Source organism: Camelus bactrianus, chromosome 4 (genome assembly GCF_048773025.1).
Source record: "Camelus bactrianus isolate YW-2024 breed Bactrian camel chromosome 4, ASM4877302v1, whole genome shotgun sequence".
Taxonomy (NCBI): Eukaryota; Metazoa; Chordata; class Mammalia; order Artiodactyla; family Camelidae; genus Camelus; species Camelus bactrianus.
Genome location: NC_133542.1, coordinates 34257545 through 34276157, shown reverse-complemented (window position 1 = coordinate 34276157; position 18613 = coordinate 34257545). Strand labels below are relative to the sequence as shown.

Here is an 18613-nt window from a genome sequence, read left to right as displayed (position 1 = left end):
ATTTTTTCATTATTTATAGGGTATTTTCATTTCTTTTTCTACAACGTACGTATTTGTATATTTTGCTCATTTCCCCCCAGTATAGCCCTATCTCTATTTCTTTTGTATTTTTAAATTTTTATACAATCTTAAAGGTTACTTTCCATTTACAGTTATGGAGGTGGGAAATAGAAAGTTAATATTAAAGAGAATTTCATGAGGTGGGATACAGAACCCACTGCATATTTACAAGTCACCAGCGATCATGCCAAGGGGCATAACTCAGGCAGTCAAATCTGCCCTGGTTTGAGGCTTCTGCTCTGATGCAAAGTGGCCACAGAGGTATGGTCTCCTTTCAGTTTTCTAAGGCTCCAGAAAGAAATTAAATCTCTTCTGGCTTATTTATGGAAGCTGAGCTCACTCTAGAACAGAATTTGTCTTCTTGTTTGGTCTGCAGACATGACCCAATTTCCTCACCAAAACTTTACTTACAGAAACAGAGGGGGCAGCCAATAAGCCATGTTTGCCTATTTGATTTTTTAAAACATTATTTGAAAATTTGGTTTCTCTTGCTAACAAAGATTTTGGCACCCCTATACGCGCTGTTCTCTAGTTGAGTGCCTCACGGGCCTCACCCCACTCAGGCCTTGCTCAGAGCCCTAGGTTCATGCCAGGGTGACTATGAGTCTCGCGTGCTGGTTCAGCATCTTCTTCCCTCACAGCGCTACCTGTTTTCTGTGGAGCGTTTGTGCCCTGCCAACCTATAAATGCCTCCCTTTAAATCTTCCTGAGGGAGTGAAGGAGGAAAAGAGAGGTGGGGGAAAGGGTTGAAAGCAAAGAAAACAAGGAGCGGGAGAAGGAAGTGGCCAGTGCCCAGTGAACCCGCAGGTGTGAAAGGCTAATCCGGAAATCACTCAGTAATCACCACCATGAAATCAGAGCAGGTGACCTCACTCACTACGCAGACGCTCACTTTCCCCACCTCCCACAGAGCCTCGCTTCCTAAACCGAAGTGACCTTCTGAAATCTGGCCACTCTGCCCCAGCTCTTGGCCCCAGACCCCTCCTACGCACCACTGTCTACACACCATTAGCTTCCTTCCAAAGTCCCCTCCCCAACTATTTCTCATCCAGAGCAATATGCTTTTCCTGCTTTCAAGAGAATGGCCCGCGTGCCCAGTAAACAAAGACTGGAGCGCAGAGGGCTGTCAGAAGTTCCCAGGCATTGACGTCTTCCATGGGAGAGTTTGAAAAAAAGGGTGAGGTTTCGGGGGCTCTGACATTGGAAGGCAGAACAGAGCTGGGAACTCGGCTGCACTCCATGTTCAGAACAGCGCTCGTGGGTCGGTCATGCTCAAAGGAACAGAGTGTTGAAAGAGTGATTATGTTTTAAGATAGTTTGGCTGCCCACCAAACAACATGCTACTGCCTGCTGCCAAGTCAGGCACTACTGCTGATGGGTGAATTTTTAAGAATGAGAATAATAAATAAATAAACTGATTTAGAAGCAAGACATCATTTCTTAGGTGGATCTCTTGTGGAGGGGATGACATTGGCTTGGCTTCCACTGGGTCTCAGAACATTTCTCTATAGAAGGTGGGCCTCTGTCCACGCTCCTCCCAGAGTATCCATTTTCTCGTCAATCCCGTGCTGACCATATGAACTTAGGTGAGTCATCAGTCTCTGTCTCTTGCAGTTTCTCTGCTTTTACATGGAGTCAGTATTCTTGGCCCCTTCCTCTCGCACTCGGTGCTGGCTAAGTGGTGAGGTGGGCAAGAACAGGAAAGCTGGCTGCGAGAGAAGGCAGACCCAGAAGACAGGGCAGGGCCTACGGAAGTCCAGCCAGGGGCCCAAAGGTCTCCCGAAGCTGACTCTTTAAGGTGATTTTTAAAGAGTTTTACTGGCTCTTTATTGGATTCTTTTCATTTTTCCCCAGCCCTGAGGATTTGGCCCTCTTCTCTCTTCCATCCTTACAGCTGCTTTTCTGCTTGGGTTTCCGCCCCTTTGAGACTGACGAAGACCAGGAGGCTCTCTCCCAGCATTTGTGCTACTTCACTGTTAGGCACGCATCTACTGTTATTTTTCACTTTTCAAGAATGTTTCCACTGCTAGTGATTGTGGGGAAAGAAACACACACACACACACACACACACACACAAACACACCAGGGAAACCACAAGTAATTAGGATTTTTTAAAACTACAGATCACTGTTTTACTTACCCTTGGTCATTTCTGAGGGCAATTATGCTCACAGAGCAGTAATGCATATGGTTCAGAACTGAAGCAGAGTTACAGTAAAAAAGTAATTCTTTAATCACTTATATATTTAATTCTGACAAGAAACACAAACATGCAAAAATACTTGGCCTGTGTACTGATACATGGGTGAGAGTGGGCATCAAATCAGGGCAGTATTCAGAGCCAGCAGTACACAGAAAAGAATGATCTAAAAGTTTTTTTGTAAAACATCAGTATTTTCAATAGTGGAAAATTTAATTCCTTGCTTATTACATTTATAATGGGCACTGCATACAAAACTGCTTCTTCCATTGGGAAAGTAAATGAGAAATAATAGTAATGGAGCAGCGAAAAAGAGGGGAAATGAAGACAGGAGACTTTTGGGCAGGAGACTTTTGGCAGGGACACGCCAAAGCATCAAATAAAAAAGGAAGGAATCAGGGCATGAACCAGACCTGGAATAGGGTGTCTACAACCAAAGACAGACAAGATGGAAGAAGCAAATTCCAGATAGGAAACAGAAGGCTGGTTCCGAAAGGATTTTTTTTGAGGCAGTGCTACATAGAGCAACGATACAGCGGAGAGGACAGGGGAACATTTTTTTAGCAAAATCCTATCAAAACAAATTTCATTTAATATGTATTTTATGAGGGGCAAAATTGCAGGACTTTTCAGAGCCTTTAAAATGAAATTCTGAGATGTGTGTGAGGGAGGGTAAGGATTGGACTGGCAGCACATGTCACACGTATTTGTTTTGCATGGAGGTGGAAACATGCCACACATATTGCAGGGATGTTCTTTTATCAAATACCTACAGCTTATTTGAGAGCAGGAAGGGTGGGATCTGGTTTAAATGTTTCTAGTAAACCAAGAATGGTGGCCAGTGGCTGAGTAAGAAGCAAAAATAAATTATCTAACATCTATGTACGAACCAGAAATGATCCTAGGATGTCAACACTTGGGTCCCAACAATAGGAAAGATACAAAATCAGAATCAGAGCAGAAGTCACCAGATCGTTACCATTTACAACCATCCTCAGAACTTGCCTCACTTCCCCAAAGTTCTGTCTATTACAGTCCTTCCAGCCAGCACTCTCTTTCCCCTCCTGCTGATGCTCCTGTTTGAATCAGGGAGTTCACCCCTGGGCTTTTTTCTTGGAATTTTTCCAACATCATAGTGTGAGGGCAATAAAGGAAGATTCACTGAGAGAGGCAAGCCAAACATGGTAAGAGCCTTAAAAAATATATCTTTTTAAGACAGAAAAAAAGGAAGACGCCATTAGGAAAGGACTTGCTGCCAAACCACAAAGAAAAGAGTTCAGCAAGGAATGTGAAATGTCTCTAGCATTAGTTTGGAATCACCTGCCATGGGGATTAAGAGACCCCTTTAATCAAAAGATGGGAGACCTTCCCGCAAATAACTGGGGTCAGCCTAAGGTTCTGTCCAGCTCAGAAGAGCAAGACAGTGATGAGAAGCCACCCCCTCCTGCAGTACACAATGCTGTGTTTTTAGGTCAATCGTCCAAGGATATTACGGTTACTTTCAATAGTTAATGAATAGCTTCTAAGTGCCTGCTTCATTTAATTGTCCAAAGGCCAGCTGGTCTCAGAGTGTATAAAGCCTCGAGCTGGCTAATGAGAGCACTCTCTCTGGGCAGAGGAAGCCAGGAAGTGGCCTGGTCAGGGAGCTGGGTTCCAAAGGAGCAGGGATGCAGAACAGAACCAGTCTGCTCTGTGCCTTTGCCCTCCTGGTGGGCTTTCTGATGATCTGCCTGGGGGCCTTCTTCATTTCCTCAGGCTCTGCATTCAGCTGTCAGGGGAAACTGATCCTGGCCTATCTGCTTCTGCCTCTGGGGTTTGTGATCCTTCTGAGTGGAATTTTCTGGAGCACCTACCGCCAAGCCAGTGAAAACAAAGGGGTGTTTAGCCGTGTGCTCAGACAGCACCTTGCTCAGGGGGCCCTGCCCCTGGCCACAGTGGACAGGTATGTGCTGGGAAGCCAGAGCGTTGGGGAGGGCTGAGATGGGGCTGAGTTCTGGAAAAGGTAAATGGTTTCTAATCCCACTGTGGGGCAATTTACTGTCCCATGGGGTACGTGTCTGCAACTGAAGCTACATAGTCAGGGAATTACTCTGGGATTAGCCATCAGGAAGAATGCTGCTGCCTTTGGGGAAAACCACGAAGTAGAGGGAATTTATCTCAGAGAATAACCACCCCCATCCCCACCACTGAAAACCCACCTAAACCAACTTAAGAGGCTCAACTCAGGTTTTTGCGTTGTATCGTGGGAGCTGTCCCCAAAGGCAGGTGATGGTTAGTTAGCCCCCATCGCCTGGCTACCGGGTTATCAGGAAAGCAAGTTCCAGACCAAATTCTGCCACACAACAAATGAGAAATCAGACATGAAATCATCTCTGCAGTCTCTTCGTGAACTCAGTGAAGTCCCAGCTTCCTGTCCTCTTAGGTGCTCTGATCACACCTTGCATGAAAGAGTTCTTTGAGGGAAAGCAGTCATATTCCAGAGGTAAGATGTGGTTAACCTCACCACCTCATACCCATTAGGTTGTCAAAAACATAGAAAATATCAAGGTTAGCAAGCATGTGGAAGAACTGGAAACCTTGTGCCCCGCTGGTGGGAACGTAAAGTGGTGAAGCTGCTGTGAAAAATGGTATGGAGGTTCCTCAAAACATTAACCAGAATTACCATTTGACTTAGAAATTCCACTTGGGGTGTACCGACAAAGGAACTGGAAGCAGGGACTTGAACAGATATTTGTACACCAATGTTCACAGCAGCATTCTTCATAATAGCCAGAAGGTGGATGGACGGACAAACAAAATACGGTATATGCACAAGATGGAATATTATTCATCCTTAAAAAGAAAGGAAATACTGATGTATGCTATCACATGGATGAACCTTGAAGGCATTACGCTAAGTGAAATAAACCATTCACAGAAAGACAAATACCACATGATTCCACTTACGCGAGGTACCGAGAGTAGTCACAGTCACAGACAGAATGTAGAACCGTAGTTACAAGGTGCTGGGGGAGGGGGAGTGGAAAGTTATTGTTTAATGAGTGCAGAGTTTCAGTTTGAGATGATGGGAAAGTTCTGAAGATAGATGATGGCAATGGTTGCAAAACCACATGGATGTTTTTAATGCTGGTGAACTGTACACTTAAAATGGCTAAAGTGGTAAATTTTATGTTATGTATATTTTTACTACAATAAAAAATTTTCAGTTAACCGTATGGTCAGTAGCAGACAACCAAAAATCTCCTAATTCTTGGCTGAACATAGGATCATTTAGGGATAAAACCTCAGGCAATATCCTTAAGGTACAGGCTGTTAGACTCCACAAATTCTTTTGCTCGCTTCTTCTAAAATATATCTCCTTCATGTATCTTGAATATAAGTAATTTTATCCAAGACAGCTGATTTTGACATTATTATGCTAATTAATAAGATACTAATCACAATAACCAAAACCCATCTCAAATGTTTATTATACTAACCTCAAGGTCTCTGGGTTTGATTAAAAAATTAAACATAAGTGAAGTCATTGTAGATGCTTCTAGAGTGATGATTTTTTGGTATAAATGTTAGATGACTGCCCCCAGAGTGTGAATGCCTGATAAGAGTGACTGGTGGCCTTTTAGCTTAAATTTACTAACGTGCATAATATTATACTCTCTGTGCTGAAATACTTAAAATTATGGACATCAGGACACCCCTATTTTACTGCCTCTTTCTGCTGTGTCTAAAAGATGCCCAGCTCACTAAGAATGGCTAGTAAGTCAGTAAATGAAAAGTTGCATTTCTTAGAAGCTTTTGCATTAAAAATGGGTACCCAGCTTGAGGTATCAAAGCAAATGAGTCTACAGTGGTAGAATTCAGGACACTGGGAATGTGAATGGGTGTGGGGAAGGTGGGGACTGGAAGAAGTGGATGGGATATGGGGGCAGGGGGCAGTCATCCTGGAGCCTCTCAAATCACTCCAGGGAACAGCTCACCCTCTGTCTTCAATGTCTTTACACATGTGCCCTAGGACACAGCCTTGGCTATTCTGAGCGAAGCCGGAGATTTATGCTGTACAGTAGATAGCTCCTTCAGCTACTTGGCTTTGGGCCTGGTAACATTTGGAATGGAGCTGTGGCTACAAATGGCAGTCCCTGTTCTGTTGTGGTTACACACCAAAACACTCCCTGTAGGCACTAGAAGGATTCGCTCTATAAATACACAACTCAATCAAGTTCACATTCTCTCTTCCTCACCTCCACACCATCCCTAATCTCATTCATGGTGGAGAAGCCGGAGGATTTAGCAATTAGCAGCATTGGACAAGATTACCATTTGTGCCATCAGCTCTGGTATGAATGGCTCCTTTCACCATTGGCCTGTTGGCATGGAAGGGGCCACTACTGAAATCTACACAAAGCTGTCAGTTCAAATAGTTTGAGAAATGAGTTTTGTTTCACTTTGAAACTGGCTGCTAAGACTTGAAAGAATGATAGGAAAGAGAGAAGCAACTGACATAGTTCAGGAATCTGCACAGAGCTGGTTTTCGTTCATTATTTTCTGGGCAGTGATTATCCAAGACGGTGAGTGCAACTGAGCAGAAGATGATGTGTGTGAATGGCGGCGAAGACGTGAATGAACTAAACAACTGGGTAGAGGGAGGTTCCACAGTCAAGGCCCCCAGGTCCCCACCCCTGATAAGGATCTCACGCTGGAAGTTCCTGGTTCCAATGAAACAAGTGAAAGAGAATAGCTTGGAATAACCCACTGGGAAAAATATGACTGTAGAGAAACACATCCCAAGGCTGATAGAGAGGGTTCTCCTGGAAGAGCGGTGTTTTTTTAAAAAAAAAAACTAGTGATGTCAGGGAAGAAGAACATCTGTTTCAAAATCAATGTTTCTTAACAGTTTAACTTCACACAATGTGATCTGAGAGAGGCAGACATATGCCGCTTTGGCAGTAACCACTTAAATAACATATGTATGTTTGTGGCATTTTGTCCCCCAGGCCAGATTTTTACCCTCCTGCTTATGAAGAGTGTCTTGAGGCTGGAAAGCAAGCCTGCTGGGCAGAGGAAGAGGCCTCGGGTGTTCCTCCACCTCCGTATACAGAGATGGGCCTTAAATTTGAGAATGAAGATGACGCCCACCCGGAGGCCCCACCATCTTACGAGTCCATAGCAGGTGGGGTGGCGGCAGCAACCCCACCGCAGGATGCAGAGGGACAGAGCTGAGAGTGCTGGGGCCGGGGAAGCTCTCCAGCACTCATGACACACCCTCATGGGATGCAGCTGCTAATAACAAACACACGCAGGGACTGTGGGAGGAAAAGTCACATCAGTGACCCCACCCGAGAGCTCGCAGAGGGGATGCTGTGGGAGACAGCAGTGCAATTCCACACACGTGGTTGGCCTGCAAGGGCAGAGTGGGGCCCTGGAAGGGTGTGGTCAGCACCACGCAGGCATTTCAAAGGATTCGAACTAACCCTGACCCAGGTGAGCTTTTCGACTGCAAAACTGATGTGAGAGCCCTGCTTCACAGAGAGCCTTTCTGCTCTCCCTCAACTTCTAGCCCATCACCTCGGTCCCCAGCAGAGAGGAAGAGAGGCCCCTGGTAGGGACACCGGGTGCTTTCATGTACCGCATTATCTAATAATCACGAAGGGAGAGTATCCTGGAGGTGAAGGGCCATTACTGTTTAAATTCTAGGTTTTGCTGGGTGGTTTCATAGTTATCCTCATTTACTGTATTACCCGAGTGACACAGAAATTCACATTGTAAGAGATTTGTCCCTGGAACCTATGACTGTTATTTTGTATGAATTTATTTTAATTATGTGTATTTTATTTCTATGTGAAAGGAAAGCGACTTCAATATTTGCTTTCCAAATGGCTCAAAGGCAAAATTTTAAATGAGTATTTTAAGAACAGGATGGTTGGACAAGATTTCTTAGAAACTCAAGTTGAATAGACAGAATACTTAAAAATTCGTAATACACAGGATTCAGGAAAAAGAATTTGTACTCGCCATTAATTTGCCTTAATACAGAATTTGACACAAATCTTGAAAAGTTTTAAAATACACATGAATCTATTTTAATAAATCATCCGGTAAATCTCTAGGATTTGAAAGAAAGGAAACCATATTGTAGTACTTTGATCATTAATAGAAAACTCTTTGTGTTTCAAGATATAGAGCCAGGCATTTTTAGACTTAGGACGTTTATTTTCAAGCCCAATTATTCCTATTCAGCGTTATTATATTTTATTATGGATTTTAACACAAGAGGACAAATTGGGTGGCGGAGTGGTGGAGGGAGAGGCAGCCTGATGCTTTAGAGCTTGAGAAAGAAACTTCATCTCTTTGGGCCTCAATTTCCCCCCTATCAAGTGAGGAATGTATACTGGGATTAACATCTAGCAGTTAGGGAATGCCTTTTATATGGCAGGCTCTGTGCTATGAACTTGTTAGGCTTTTTTTTTTTTAGCCCTCACTATATCCTTCAGAGATCAGTGCTATGGTTATTCCCATTTTACAGATGCATAAATCGAGGCTTTGAGAAGTTAAGAAACCTTTCCAACAGTACAGAGTTATTTCCAGGAAGATGAGGAAGGGTCCAGAGAGGGGCATGGGAAGACATACATACTTCACACTTTTGTGCTCGGATGGGTTAATTTAACCCTGTTTTACTTCCCTCCTCCCAGGGAGCAGTTTGGATTTCTCTCCCCTACAGGAAGTGGGCCCTCACAGGGAGTGGAGCCCCAGGGTTGCTGCATGATCTTAAAGCCCTTGGAGAGGCAGCAAAGCTTGCCTCAGGGCTAACAGCCTGGCTCCTTTTAAAATGTAAATAAGCCCTAGGAGCTTGGCCCTCACCTCATGGTATAGTTTCCTTTCATACTGATGATGAAAGATGGTTCCTAGTGATAACAGACAGCCTTGGAAGGGCACAGGAGGGCTTTGGACAATGGTGGGAAGGATGAAGGGCTTTCAAGAAGGATAAGGGTGGCAGAGATGGGGTGGGGCCTCTGCAGCCTCCTCTTCCCTCTTGTTGCTGAGTGCTCAGATAAAGCTTGTCCTGACAAATACACAGGAAGCCATAAAAGGAAATCCCAGTTCCTTTACACAAAGCATGACTTTAGGCATCCATGATTTGAATCCTTGACATCAAGAGCATAACTCGATATGAAGGTCACTCATGATTGTCCAACAGGAAGGCAATCATTTATCAGCAAGGCAATGTATTATTTCTCTCTTGCCATCTCTTTCCATTCCTCTACCGCGATCGTTAGCCTGAAATTTTCCTTGGGGTCTGAGCACATTCACTGACCTCAACAAGCTCTATCACTGGGCATTCGTCCAGAGTTTGAACTTGGAATGGATGGTCTTTCCAACTACTGGTAGTCATGTGAAACCAATGTAATTTTGGTTTACATAAGAAAATTGTTTTAATCTCTTTACTGCAATAAATTTTGTACTTAAACTTTCCTCCCTTTTTTGCTGTTGTTCTGTATCAGGAAAAAAAAAAAAAACAATAGAGGCGCATAAGCCAAAGTTTTCTTCTCCATGTGAAACAAACACAGCATCCAGATGAGTTCGTCTTTTTGTAAAGCCTAACGTGATTGAACACCAACTATTGATTCAGAAAATAAGCCAGGTGCTTTTCGAAAAGAAAAACTACTAATAGGCATTTGTTGCCTTCTTAAAAAAAACATACTCTGAAGCGAACATCAAGAACAGTTATTACCCCCAACAAATCCTGCCTTTGAGAGACCCAGCAATTAAAACGCACTGGGCAAACCAGATGACAGTACCCTGTTGTGATTAGTAAGAATTCACCGGCCATCCCTGGAGGAAGAGGGAGTAGACATTGTATCTCCTCTTCCTGAAGTTTATGATTAAAATTAATGGTGATGGATTGAGAACCACGATTCCGTGAATGGCAGAGGGGGTGTCACTTTGACTATGAGAAAATGGAAAAGAAGCAGATCTCTACTGCAGTCTTTGCCCATTCCCTCCTCTCAAATGTGAACAATGGGCTCACATGTCACGGGACAAGGGAAATTCTCAGAGGTGACGGCTCTCCTGTGTTTTAATCTTATCACGTTTCTCTAAGTAGCAAGTGTAAGTACCCCCCCCACCCTCCTGCCCCTGCCACCGCCACCACACAAACACGCATGCCACAGAAGATGAGCACAAGGTCGTTTACAGACTACATTGTGCTGCATCTTTTGTATATCTGAGATGTAGTGTGTATATTTTTGGCCCCTCCACTCAAAAACTCATAAGCACTTTTACTGACAGTCCTATCCATCCTTCAAGTTTCTACTTAAACACACAGTCTTTGGTGAGGTATCTCTCCAGCTCACCTGTTTTGCAGGGCATATACGAGGTGCTAAAAGACATGGAAAGAGGACAAAGGCACGGGTTTAAACCACATCTCTTCACCATATTCTGTAATAGTCCATAACAACTTAGGGTGATTCACCTACCAAGTAAGCTGTCAACCGCATGAGCCATCCACTGATAAGGTTTCCAGCCGGTTGGAGTGGAGCAGGCATTCCGCCAAGCTCTGCCACCTCAGATAATCTCTAGCTGTTTGTAACTGCTAAAGGACCAAAGACTGATTTACTGGCTGTTACAGCATTCCCAAAGGCATGTGATTTCTCAGATCCTTCTCCACTCAGGAATGGAAATCTCCTCCAGGCAGGTGTTTGGGATATCAGGGTCCACGAGTTTCGAGAGTGCTCAGTGCCGTAATCAAATATCAAATTGGAGTCATCTGTTCTATCACTATCAGTTCCCGCAGGTGTGTTTCAAATGCCCCACACCCACCATGGCTGATGGATGTGCTGCCAAGGTAAATCCCATGCCTTACACTGAGCCACACAGGCCAATCAGAAGTCACCACGCCATTATCCCTGCCATTGCCTGTATCAGTTGCAGAGAAGACTGGCTCAGTGCAGCCAACTGTCAGCCCGTTGGGCCACCATGGGACTGATCATCAATCTGAGGCTTCCTGTGCAGACAGCCTTCATGTCACGCTCAAGCCCTTCAACCTGCAACGTCATGCAGCACTATTTGTCCCATGAGTGCAGTGGATGTAGGCTGCACCTTGGATCAGTTAAGACTGATAAATGATCGCATCTTCATAATGGCTGTCTACCTATTTTCAAGGTCAGCTAATAAACTCAAGAATCATAGATGAGGCAAAGCAATTTTTTGTTCTAGGGGACTAGCTGACACCTGGCAAGATATTTTGCATCCTTGGTCCCCTCCCACTAAATGCCTCCCTAGCACATATACACCCACATTTGCAACCCCCTACCCCGGGTGGGTAGTGGCACTGCCCTGACTGGGAACCACTGCATCATAAACACTGTTGCCTGTCATCGCTCCAGAGGACGTAGTGCAGGGAGTGAACCCTTCAGTATGAGCCGATAACAAGGGTGGCCCTGACAGTTGCCACACTCTTACCATAGTTTCTTCTATGCTTGTCTCCTGTGGTCCCATAAAGTTCTTGGACCTCTCCAGGCATTTACTCCTAAGAAAGGCGGATAGCTGCAGCTCTGTCTTTAAGGACACAAAGAACATTACGTGTGGAATTATGACCTCCTGTATTTCACCTCTCCAGAAAATAAGGCAAGAGGACGCGCATGTATAACTCGGCAAGAGAAGCCTGGATTTTATGTAAAGCAGAAATCATCTTCTGGCCATGTGAATTTGAGCAGCTTCCAGAGGCAGGCTCTGTCCCAAGCCACTCCCGGACCTTCCCTTTGGCAACCTTGCTGAGAAAAAGCTCTGTGAAAATAGGTGGCTGTGCAGCTGCTTCTTTCCAGAGCTGGGCGCAAGCATTTGCTCTGCCTGGTATTTATAATACTGTGTCTGCTTCAACCCCACTCATCCAAGCCAGCTTCTCGCAGGACCCAAAGCAAGCCTCCACTCCAGCTATCCCACCTCTCCACTCCTAGTCTTTGTTCTGGCTACATTCACCCTTGATGAAATTATATAAATGGTTACCAGGCCCAGAAAACTCCACTCTTTGTGGAACCCCAAAATGCCTAGTGCCTTCTATCTTTCAGTCAATCCCCTGTGCGTTCCCATAGCAAGTAGTCTGTGCTACGACTGACTTTCATGTCTACTTGATTCTTTGTGCACGTTTGCCATAGCTTCTTGTCCCCAAACTACAAACTCACAGGAGCAGGAATAATGTTTTCTGCATCTGTCTGCTGTACCCAAAACAGGACTCTGCACAGAATAGTTGTTCAAACCATGTTTGCTGAATAAATGAATGAATAAATGTATATTTGGATGACTGGACATACATGACTCCATACTGAAATAAAGAAACAGGATTTTGAAGTCAGGGTTAATTTACATTTGAACTTCAAAATGAGAGATGATGAAAAGTTCAGCAACTTGAGAGAAAATATTGAGAGACAACAGGCTTAGCCGTCTCAGCCTAAGGATGCATCTCATCGTGCTGCCCGCCACGGATCTCCACCTTAAAGAGGATGAGAACCAAAGCAGCAAGGCAAGCTGCATCCCACTGCTGATACATTTCACAACTAGTTCCTTAGCCGCTCAGCTCAAAACCACCCTCCTGTTGTTCTGAAATGAAGATACTTATGATGCAAGACTAGATGTCACGATCATTTCTTCTGATGCCCAAAGGCAGTTTTTAGCAGTTTGGCTTCTCTGTTCCATTGATTTACTAAAGCCCCAAGGTCATAATAATGAAAATCAGCCCTTGCAAGGGTTCTGAGTGGCAGACTTATCCGAAGTGACCACTACTGGAGTTTCTCAATGAAAGAAACAATAAGCAAAAACCCACAATTCTCGCATAAGATTGAAATCAGGAATTCCTTTGTTTTATTGGATACTAAATGACCTAGCAAGTTTCTGGAAGCATAGATAGAAAATGGAAACAAATACCTTGCTGGGAATGTTTCCGGGCTTGCACTAATCTTGACTACAGCCATAACGCATTGCTCAACAGTCAAAGCACACCACATCATCTGTGCAAATGACGTGATAAGTGAGTGTCGTTCCCAAGGAAGCAAAACATATGCAAACAGGTCCCGTGCACCGAGGGTTCTGGCTGAGTTCTGATAGGGCTGCCAGAGCTGCAGTAGCCTTTTTCTGGGTAAAGAAAGCCAGTGGTGACCCTCTGCTTTCTTGTAGAGGACCTCACCACCATCTCCATCTCATCAGGCCCATAACAGTGCTGCCAGTAAGGTTTTCTTCCAGCATCCACTTCATCTTCTCCTTTTACAGCATTTTGCTGTCTCCTTTACAGCCATGGTGAGTAAGATCTGAACTGTGTCCAAACAAGTGCATGAAAACAAGCCCTTACTGGGAGATAAGACAGCAGAGAGAGGAAGTCAGGGAGATGGCACACATGGTGGTATTTTGTCTTCTCAGCAGGAATTAGGATTAACCCATGTGTCCACCCGGGTAATAGAATGGTGGATCGGCCTGAAAATGGTAAGCATTCACTTGCAGAGTCCTGCCAAGAAATGACCTCCCACCTGCATAATGAATGGCTGAATTTGAAGGAACGCAGCCAGCTTAACAGCTAAGATTATTTACGACCGAGACAGAAAAACACCCTTTGCTATGCTTTGTTGAAAGTGTGCCATGGTGATGTGTAGAAAGCTCTAGAAGACGCGTGAGGAGGAGGCACAGGGACTTTGGAGATGGGAAGGAGGGTGAGTGGGCTGCCAGGTGGCTGCTGGGCATGAAGTGGGCTATGAGGAGTTCAACAACTTTTGCCCGTGGGAGACCTGACCTGGGATGAAAAGTTAAATTGTCCCCCTGCTGAGGAAAGTCTTCTTAGGTCTGCCCAGGGGCACCTGGGGCTTAGGGTCAGCTGGCTTCTGGCACTGCATGCTCCTCGGTTATTCCAGAAGCTCCTCTCACTTGGCACCAATGATGCACAGATGCCATGACCAGAGTTCTCAGCCCACTTATTCTCTTCTCAAAAGGGCAGGTTCCCTCGTGTGATCAAACACAAGTGCCAAACGATAGTGCAGCTCTAACACACCAGCGAAGACTCTGTTGCATTTGTTGAAACAGACTAAAACCCAAACAGATTTTTTTTTTCTTTTCCCATCTACTCCCCCATCCCACCCTCCCCCCTCCAAGCAAATCATCATTTGGTGTTTTTCAAAGTCATAAGAGGCACAAACAGGTAGCAAGAAGGCATGAGTGAAGTGTCTCCCGCCGAGCACACTCTTTTGGCCCTGCTGAGTGGTCTTCCCTCCGCTCAGGTGATGACAGTGGGGCCCCTCCGGCCGGTTCGCTCGTGAATCTGGGATATTTTCAGCGCGATGGCAATGAGAGGGCTGAGCACCGCCTGGAAAAGGAGGAAGAAAGTCTGTGAACAACTCGAGTCAGGCACGGGAAGGCCCCAAGGATGGGTTTCTATCAGAAGCATCTGGATTCAGTTCCGATGTGCGGCTCACGGGCGGAGTCTCTCGGGCAGGACACCTGTTCTCAGGGCTGTGGTTTCCTCTTCAGTCAGAGAAGACTGGAATGGGCAGGGTCGGGGTAGGAGAGGGAGAAGATGATCTCCAGAGTCTTCTCTGGCTCCCAGAAACAGCGCTCTAAGATGAGAACTTGGCAGTTAGGGCGTTTTACCAACAGAGCGCTGTGAATCAAGTTCAGAAAACCACCCCCCAACCCCGACTTCCTCGGCCGCACTCCCTCCCTAACACGTACCCTTCCCCGGCCCACACATGCACATACACACGTAAACTGCAGGCAAAACGCTCCTTCTCCATCCTAAGACCATGGCCTGAAGGACCTACTCTCTTGAAGTTTCAGAGAAGACAGACTGATCCATGGGCTAGACCTGCAGAAATAACTGCTCGTTTCTTCCCGTCATGTAACACAGTGGCTCAGGGGCAATTCAGTGTCCTCTAGAAGGAGGTGGGGGGGTGGGAGGCCTAAGGAATAGATTCTTGGAAAGGCGAAGAGCAAGAATCACATCTTGTCTTTTAGCTGCTCATCACTTCGCTGGAGTCAGGTACTGTTTTCCAAACTGTGGAGCACATGCTACTCAAGATGATTTGAGGTGGTGCAGGAGATTATTTTAGCTGGTGCGTGAACACGGCACCAAACCACTGTTTTCCATTCTTCTCCCATTCTCCTAATTTCATCAAGGAGAAAAATCTACTTGCTGCCAATCTTCAACACTTTTACCCAGACACAGCATGCCTCGGGGAAGAGTTAGATGGAAGGTAATATCATTGTGTGATTTTATTGAATTCATTTGTATGGTGAATTTTATTTATCAAGGGATATTGTTTTATCTATCAAGGGACTTTATTTATCAAGGGTTACTGTTTTTTCTTCCATGTGGAGCACTGATATAAACTTTCTATAATAAATAAATAGATTCAAATGAAAATAAAGTAAGTCCATTTAAAGGCAAAGACTGATAAAGGGATACCGGGATAAGGGGAAAAAAGATACCATCTTTAGGAAAACAAAACCTGTCTTTTTGGAGGGGAGAGGGAGATTCTGTAACTTGCAACCTTCACCTATTCCTTACAGATAGAGGCAGGAAGGGGACGCATGCATTCTATTCAGACAACAAGAGCCCAAGCAAACACCCAGGGCACCGGAAGCACACATAGTCCAGTGTGTCCTGAGGAGACTGTGGACACAGAGCCGTCCTGAACAATAAGCGAACAAGCCTTGTTTGGAGGGACCTAAACACCGGGGCCAACTGTCAGGATTTAATGCATTAGGCAAGGGGAGATGCTGGAGTTTTTGAGCCAAAAGGTGACACTATCAGGGCTGTGCTTTGGAAAGATGGCTCTAGCAGAAAGCCCAGTAGTTTAATACATTTGTGGCTAAATGTATTGAATTACCTTACTTTCTAAAGATGGCTAGATGAAGCAGCTCAGATGTCGTCTTGGAAGCTAGATGAGAGATGAAAATCTAGGGAATTATGAGAGGGAGCCCTAAAAGTGCCCCAATTTGAATTTTTTTGTCAGTCTTGTGGAATGGGAGCTGCAAGTCACAATTAATTTAAGGATCAGAATGAATTTTTTTCTTGCCTGAGTGTGTAAATAAATATATGCTGGAATGAATGGTCACACCATGAGGGTGGGAACTTAGTCTAATTTAGGGCTTAGAAAATGCCTGCTATTTAGGAGCTTAATAAATACTGGTGGGATAAAAGAACGTGATATCAGTTTGATGAGAAAAAAATGACGGGGCAGATAGAGACTTCGGTGGCCACTCATGCAGGGCACTCTGGGTGACTGGGAGGGTCAGAAGTACAGAATTTTTCACCGTTATGTTTTTCTTTCGAAATCATAGCTTTGATACACGTGAATCCCAGAGACTTCTCATGTCATCAGTCATGCACCATGGAAAAGAGAGAGGGGAGATTAATTTTCCTCAGGCAACTGAAAAGGCCCTCAGGTTGGAGCATGGGAGGAGGGGTTAAAATCATAAGCCTGCAGGTGTGAGATTCTTGAGAGGGAACTGGACACAGAGCTTGAGAAGCAGGGAGGAGCCTGGGATGGTCTAGTTTCATCCTTTCATGTCACAGACGAGGAAACTGAGCCCTGAGAGGAGACCTGATGGGCCCCGGGTCACATGTCTGTTTGGTGGCTGAGCTGGGATGAGAATATAGTGATTCCTCCTCTATTGCTCTTGCTGTGTGTGACACAGTTCTAAATATGAGACCTGTGAGTGAGAAGGAAAAACAGCAGACAAAATGAGCCTACATGGAGGGATGGGGGGAGAAAAGGAGGATCATCATCCCATTGTACCAAACAAGCCCCATGTCAGACGAGGGGTCGGAAAGGACTGACCAGCCATCCTCACTCACCAGGAGCAGGTTGACAGTGGGGAGAAGAGCATTGGTGGTTTGTTCCAAGATGACTCTTCGTCAATAAAGGAAATAAACTAATAGTGACTATAATCCATTAAAAATATAGCATCTTCCTTCTAATTCCAGTGCTTCTTAGAGTACCTGACATAGCTTTTTTATGCTCAGGAGTAGGAAAGAGCGAGTGCTCATCCTGCAGCAAACCGAGACGGCAATGCACCCATTCAGCAGGACTCACACTGTGGCTCCAGGGTTCCTCCTCCACCTGGAGAGGTGGGTGAATGTCGCTGTCAGCTTGAGTTAATAAGCCTATCTGGCTAACGAGGGAAATGGAACTTGTCTCTACTTAAAATTTTGAAATTTTATCATAGATTTTTCTGCATTGGTTTTGATTTTTTAAAATCTTGCATTACAATATTTATCTTGATCACTGAGCTTTTTTTGGCACCCTGTTAAACTTTGCAACTTGCTAACACCACCCTCATCCTGGCCCTGTGTTAAGTTTTAACCTGTTCATATCCCCTGGAAGAAGAGAGACGTTTTTTCCTTTCATTTTCTTTCCCATCTTCTCTCTTGCTTTATGTTGTTGATGCTTTGATTCATGCTGATGTAAACTAGAGCCATAAAGAGAAACCCCTAACAAATGAACTTCTTACCCTGACTGGTAATAGACAGGAGAGGTGTAAATGATCTGAATGTCACAAGACTCAAAGTAAATAGTTAACTGATTTTTTCTTTTTTTTGGGAGAAGAATAAATCGCTAACTACAAACACAATCATTTATTAAGTGAGGTTTGTTATAAGGCCCACTTTATAAGTGCCCTGCCCAAAGAGGCAAGTGGGGGTGGAAAATTAAGCCAGCTCCTCTCAACAAGCCAGGCATCCTGGCAAGAGGCTGCATCTCCCCAGAGGAAGGCATGCCTTTTGTCTTCTCACCAAGGTGCCCAGCCCCACCATCCTGTGCCTTTCTACAGAGGGAGCCTTTTAAAAATTTGCACGAAGATGCCCTAGAAGCCAGATGCTGCCCTGTTTATAGGAGTCAAAATTTTAGGTAACAAAGATAAGATGACTAGCTATTTAAAACCCATTTGAGAAGCATCTAGAAGAGAAACTGTAACTGAAAACAAAATCAAATCTGTTTCTTTGCTGATAAAAGTTAAGTGAAAATGATAAACACTGCTAACATTTTGCTCTTTATTCCAATACATACAACCACGCTTCTAACTTTAATCCCCGTTTCATGGAATAAATCTACCTGTCTATCTTGTTCCAAAATGGACCTAAAAATAACCAAAATATAGAATATGAAAAATGACTGTAGATAAATCTGAATTCCGAGCCCAACCCCAAGGGAACCCATCTATCTTATGAATATCAGAAAACAGGCCTCTATAAAAGCTCTCTTCTGAGAGAGAGAAAGCCATTTCAAGATATCAGCGGATGAAATACTCCCAAAGAAGTTCAATCAAAGCAAAAATTAAACTAAACCAGGGCTTTGGGAATGCAGTGACGAGCCAAACAGA

At 44.6% G+C, this 18613-nt stretch overlaps 2 protein-coding genes across 2 annotated transcripts in view; one reads left to right on the top strand and one right to left on the bottom strand.

The window, feature by feature from the left end:
* Positions 1–3927: 3927 nt before the first annotated feature.
* Positions 3928–7606, top strand: TMEM252 (transmembrane protein 252). The gene is made up of 2 exons (XM_010967905.3): positions 3928–4202; positions 7252–7606. Exons 1-2 carry the CDS (start codon positions 3928–3930, stop codon positions 7475–7477), a joined length of 501 nt encoding a protein of 166 aa, XP_010966207.1. The 3' UTR covers positions 7478–7606.
* Positions 7607–13083: 5477 nt separating this feature from the next.
* PGM5 (phosphoglucomutase 5) overlaps positions 13084–18613 on the bottom strand; it is a 160250-nt gene continuing 154720 nt past the window's right edge. The window contains exon 11 of the mRNA XM_074361657.1: positions 13084–14597. Within this exon, the coding sequence (XP_074217758.1) occupies positions 14508–14597 (90 nt within the window). The 3' untranslated portion in view covers positions 13084–14507. The remainder of the gene's footprint in view (positions 14598–18613) is intronic.

Excerpts from the sequence above, each read along its gene's own strand:
- TMEM252 (XM_010967905.3), top strand. The coding sequence starts at position 3,928 with ATGCAGAACAGAACCAGTCTGCTCTGTGCCTTTGCCCTCCTGGTGGGC. Across the intron at positions 4,203-7,251 it reads CCCCTGGCCACAGTGGACAG|GCCAGATTTTTACCCTCCTG; the intron begins GTATGTGCTGGG and ends TTTGTCCCCCAG.